The sequence below is a fragment of the Lactuca saligna genome, chromosome 8 (assembly GCF_052625555.1).
Source record: "Lactuca saligna cultivar CGN05327 chromosome 8, ASM5262555v1, whole genome shotgun sequence".
Taxonomy (NCBI): Eukaryota; Viridiplantae; Streptophyta; class Magnoliopsida; order Asterales; family Asteraceae; genus Lactuca; species Lactuca saligna.
In genome coordinates this window covers 111,268,769-111,274,281 of record NC_136424.1, presented here as the reverse complement: position 1 = coordinate 111,274,281, position 5,513 = coordinate 111,268,769, and the positions used below count along the sequence as shown (strand labels likewise).

General features: G+C 35.0%; 1 protein-coding gene across 2 annotated transcripts; it reads right to left on the bottom strand.

Annotated features, from left to right (window-relative positions):
• Nucleotides 1–1,109: 1,109 nt before the first annotated feature.
• LOC145008666 (homeobox protein knotted-1-like 2) lies at nt 1,110–4,927 on the bottom strand. 2 transcript variants are annotated; one of them, XM_078967266.1, is made up of 6 exons: nt 4,115–4,927; nt 2,475–2,595; nt 2,045–2,232; nt 1,816–1,947; nt 1,576–1,712; nt 1,110–1,482 (listed from the first exon to the last, which is right to left on the bottom strand). In XM_078967266.1, the coding sequence occupies exons 1-6, from the start codon at nt 4,811–4,813 to the stop codon at nt 1,479–1,481; spliced, it is 1,281 nt and encodes a 426-aa protein (XP_078823392.1). In that variant the 5' UTR covers nt 4,814–4,927; the 3' UTR covers nt 1,110–1,478. The 2 variants fall into 2 exon arrangements, with proteins under 2 accessions (XP_078823392.1, XP_078823391.1); XM_078967265.1 differs by having other exon boundaries at nt 1,110–1,491; nt 4,115–4,925.
• Nucleotides 4,928–5,513: the final 586 nt, after the last annotated feature.

Sequence of the window (5,513 nt, the reverse complement as noted above, 5' to 3'; positions counted from 1 at the left end):
AATTATGGATATGCAATATTCGTTGAATTTGAGACGAGGATCATTATTAGAAAAAAAAATGTGAAAGATAATGAAAATTTCAAATTAATATGTTGTAAAACTATTAATTGTCTGTGTGTTTGTGTGTGTGGCACTATAACGGGGATGTTTGTAATTTTAATCACGTTATTTTAGTGTAATTGAAGTTTATGTGGGTGTCAAAAGGGATCAAAGTGTGATCTAATGCAAATTCAATTGTACAAAATGCACACTTATATAATAACTACTTTTGATTTGGATCAAACAAATTCCTCCAAACCACAATACTATTCATATAATTTACTCTATAATATGTGTAAGGATGAAAAGATGGTCACTCTTTACTTCTGGTTATTGCTTTTGGCTAGAAGCTAGTCACACTTTCTGGTTGTACCAAGAAGTTTTGGAGAACGTTTTAATTGCTTTTTAACCACAACTAACCTCTGAAGCATTGATCCTGAATCCAATTCTTAGAGGCCAAAAAACTATTCTTCATGTGAACCACTAAAAAATGAGAATTTTAAAAAATATTTATTTTTTTTAATTTTTTGTATTTTTATAATTTTAAAATTAATAATAATATAATTATAACATCATCTGGGTTTTAAGACCAATCTAACCGTTTAGACCAACTGAAACATCGAAGCAGTTGGGTATCCGATCCAGTTTTCAAAATCTTTTCTCAAAACTGCTATTTTAACCAGCCGTATCCATCCTCCTCGACCTTTTGAGACTCAATTACAAACCATGTTCTTACTTACTTTCTTGCGAATAAGAAATTGTGTGCATGTTAGGATTCTTCTGCGAAAATATTTACAAATTCCCAAGCACCAAGTCGTAACACGATCTCTCGATCTTAATGGATCATCAAGACTTCCTACGTTCCACCCTATTCCTAAACAGCTTGTACAAATCTAAAATCTTATTAAACCAACACCTTGGTTTAAAGTGTTTGTCATATATATTATGTTGCTTCACTATCTGTTTAGTTTTGATTATTTATTTGTTTTGATATTATTGTCCATTTGGCAGTGAAAAGATCTATCCCCAACACATAAAAAAAAAAAAAAAAAAAAAAAAAAAAAAAAAAATCCAGTTTTAACACGTTCTTTACTATTATTATTACATACAAAACCTGTCGACAACTATAAACTGATCTGAAACCCCCACCCAATGAAAATGAAAAGTAATTAATAATCGGTACAACAAATATTACACGTCCACAAATTATAAATTACTAAATTAAATAATAGGTGTTGTGAGTATCGTTGGTCGGATTGATTAACGATTACCTTTAAAAGGATAACTGTTTTGTTTTATGTATACGAAGCTTTAGAAATCATCGGCACGCCTCGCCTCATTTACTTTCTGTACCACAGTCACTTCAATTCATTTCTCTCTTACTGCTGTGACCAGGGCTATGATTGTCATTTTCTAACACAACACACCATTTTCCGTTTTCACCTGGCATTACTTCTCACAAAACAAAAAAAATAAATATAAGGTTTTCTTACATGGTAAAAAAAAAAAAAAATTACTAGGTGATGTGGAGCTGACCTCTTGCGTTTAGTTTTGCCAGCTGTTGAGGAAGAAGGATTACTGTGCCAGTTCCTTTTTCTTTGGTTGATAAACCAGTTGTTGATCTGCTTTAGCTGTAGTCCTGTTTCTTGTACCAATCTTGCTTTGTCTTCCTCCTGTATTTAACATATAGTAAGATTAAATGGAAATGGAAATGGAATGGAATTCAAGATTCCGATTCCTGGTGCAAAATGTTGAAGAGGAGAATATGATGGTTACTGTAGGGTAAGGCCACTTGGAATGGGATTGCCACCAGGCTTTGAGGAGGGAGGTGGTGTCTCCAGGCAGTTTTCCAGCTCTTCTTTTACGTAGAATTTCCTCTCTGATGTCCACAATTTTCTCCTTATACCCCTAAAACACAACCCCCATTCCATTCTTTTACAATTTTAATACAAACATACTTTCATCCGGAATGTATTTTGTTATTTTCTAGCTTTTTTTTTTTTACCTGTTTCAACTCATGTTTAAGCTCTTGCCTAACACGTTCCATTAAAGAACGTTCACTTTCAGTAGGAAGACCAAATCCCATGCTGTCGGAAACATCTAGACCTCCATCAAACATGTTAGTGTCACTGTCTACTTGTTCTTCATCATCATCGGACATTGTTGCCCCTGTACCCTCACCAGGTGCTACCCCTGTGTATGTACATACATACTGTTACACAGGACAAGACAAAACAAAACAGTACACAGTACATACAGACTGTTATTGTTACTGAGACTGATGTCAATAGGACAAAAGTTTGCAACTTTTTGTCACATCAAAAAGGTGGGATAGGGAGTTAGGGACTTGCTTTCAATCTTTTATTTGTGAAAAAAACAAAAATGCCCCTAGAAAAATTAGAAATAGAAAAAAGGAAAAGGAAATGAGTGATTACCTGTTAAGCTTTGTAGAGATTGTTCTAGCTCCCAACAAGCCATGACTGCTTCCATTGCATGGACACGAACATGTTGTTGTAATTGTTCTTTAAATGAAGAGAGGAGTACAACATAGTGTGCCTACACATGAAGAAAAAAAATGAAATATATGACAAAAACAATAAAAAGATTGTATTGGAGATTCTTGAAATGAAGTTATAAGCAAAAGTATTTAAGAGAAAAGTAAGAGAAATATGCATTCCCAAACAAGAGGAGAGGAGAAAGAAAAAAGTAATTCAAATTCCCCTCATTCTTAGTGGAAAAAGCTTTGGAGGGGACTACACCAATAATTACTACTTTGGAATAATAGCATCACATCAATCAAACATATTAAGTGAATGATATGCATATCACTAAGAGTACCCTGATTAAAGTTCATGGTTAATTACCCTTGCCCCTTGGGGGCCACTTTGGCCCATAAAGCAAAGAAAAAAGATTTCACAACAAATGTAATGTCAATCCTTAAAGCAACAGAACCCTTTTATTACCCCCTCACAGACTTTACCCTTTCAGAAGAACTAATGATTATATCTTGAGAGATAATAATTATACAAGAGGAAACGTGTAAAGTCGTATTCTAATGGTTTTAATCATCAAATTATAGCATCAGACAAACTGCAATATCTCATGTAAAGATAATAACAACACATCAAAATGGATATTAAACATGATGGAACATGAAATCATAGTGATTTGAAATAGATGTTCCTTATTCAATTCATCTTCTTTTATGGATGATTGAGAAACTTAGGTATTGAAAATATGCGTGAAAGAGTGAATTTGTTTAAATAATATTAAAGCTCAAATTGTGTAATTGTGTTTACTGGAACATCCCCAGCAAATAGAATAGACCATAATGGAAACAGATTCTGAAAACACTGTCAGAATTTTTTAATATTAAATGTACTGAAAGATAATTCCCAATTCTTGGAACATTCTGATTCACATCAAAAATCAAGGTGCGCCATGAATACCTAAACAAGAATCCGCATATATCTCTTGGTGGAAACAACAAATAATATTTCAACATTTCCGTATCTATACGTCTCTCTGAAACACACTATGCGGGAAAAATATCTTCACAAGGTAGGTCACAAGAAACAACAGAAACATTGGGAACTATGCATCTACCAGTTTCTTGTACTCCTCGCAATCAATCACAGAAAAAGTGAAAGGGACGAACAGATTGATCGAAAAGCAGCATAATAGATCAAATAATGTCGTACATACATAGCTGACATATATGATGTATATACGCTCTGAAATTGTCTTTAGCTGAATCTCCCATCCCTGGTATGAATATAGGGAGATTGAGCCTCCATAAGTAGATTTTCGTTCAGTCTACTTTGAGATAAGCATCGTATTGATAACAATGAACTTATGGGGCCAGAATTGTGCCGACTGTATCAACCCAGACATGAGGATTGACAACCAACATCAAGTGTATATACAAGTAAATAGGAAGAGAGAGAGATAACTATGCACAAATATAGAAATCCCCTAAGTACCGGATTTGTGGAGCCTCTAATTCTGGGATGAGGTAACCTAACAACAAAGAGTGAGAGTTATATAGAGATGTTTAAAAAGTGAAAATAGTTACCATGAATTGATTGAGGTCCTTATCATCAAGAGGCTGATTGTGATTGCCAAAAACAGAGTACTTAGCTATAACCTGTTGAGATTGAGCCAACTGCGCATCGATCCTCGGCAACTGATCCACCGGCGTAGCAATTCTCAAGCACGATACATGCGCCGATAACAGCTGATCGTACATCGGATGCGATAGTATGTCCGCCTTACACTTAGCGAATTCCCAATCTCTCTCATGATTACCTCCATTTCCGTTACCGTTTCCGTTCCCGTCGCTCTCACTCTGCCGTTGACTCAATTTCATAGCATTTTCATCGAGATTATTATCACTGTTAATCGCAGAAACAAACATCGATTCTCGATTACTGTCGTCGTTATCGATAGGCCGAGGAGATAGCCAGTGGTTGTTGGAATTGGATGAGTCAGAATTTGTGGTTTGCAAGTGGAGGAAACTGCCGCCGCTACCGTCTCCGCCGTAGTGGTGGTTGTGTTGCCGGAGAATTGCGCTGTTTAGCCATGTAGGCGGCGGAGACTGCGACGTCTTAGGGCCAGCGTCCGGAGACGAGGAGGATTGGCCGAGGTGGTGGTGTTGGTGGTGATGGTCTGACGGTAGTATTCCTCTGAGAACCTCGACGTTCTCCGTCAACTGCTGTTGGTCGGCGTAGTGTTGAAGAGCCATTTGGTGAGAGATATTGTCGTGAAACGCCATGGCTATAGAGCTCTGCTATGTCTAGAGAGAGAAAGAGAGAAAAGTATGAGAGAGAAAGAGAGCATAGGAAGGCATAGATTGTTCCAATATATTTCTGTTCACACATATAGAAGAAGACAACGATTCTACAAAAGCGATATTATCTATGAAAACTACTATTATATTCAAAGGAAAACAATCCGCCAAATTGCAATCTACAAAAAAATATATATATTTATAAAAAATTATGACTAGATGATCTTAATAATTAGAAAAATAAATTACTTTTTGTTGATTGTTTATTTATTAATTATTAATTATACTAATATAAAGTTCAATTTTAAAATAGACAAATTTTCCTTTGCGTATGTAACCTGTCCTCTTACATTTTGATTTTAACAGGACCTTCTTTTGCTAATAATCATTTACTTTTACTTCTTAAAAGGAGCAATATTTTGACTCTATATGAACTCTCCTAAAAGTATATTCACTAATTATCAAACGTTTATAATGTTTTTAATAAAAGAACAATATTTTTGCCACAATTTGTTGGTCAGGAAAACTGATAATTTTAGTTGTCTTTCGAAAGGACAATGATGATGGTGTACAAATTGCCCATGTAGGCAAGTTTAGTTATTTTAGATCAATTTCATTTCTTCATTAAATCTTGCTCTTCTTTATTGCATTTTCTCTACCTCGTATTCAAAAAGCCACCGTGATC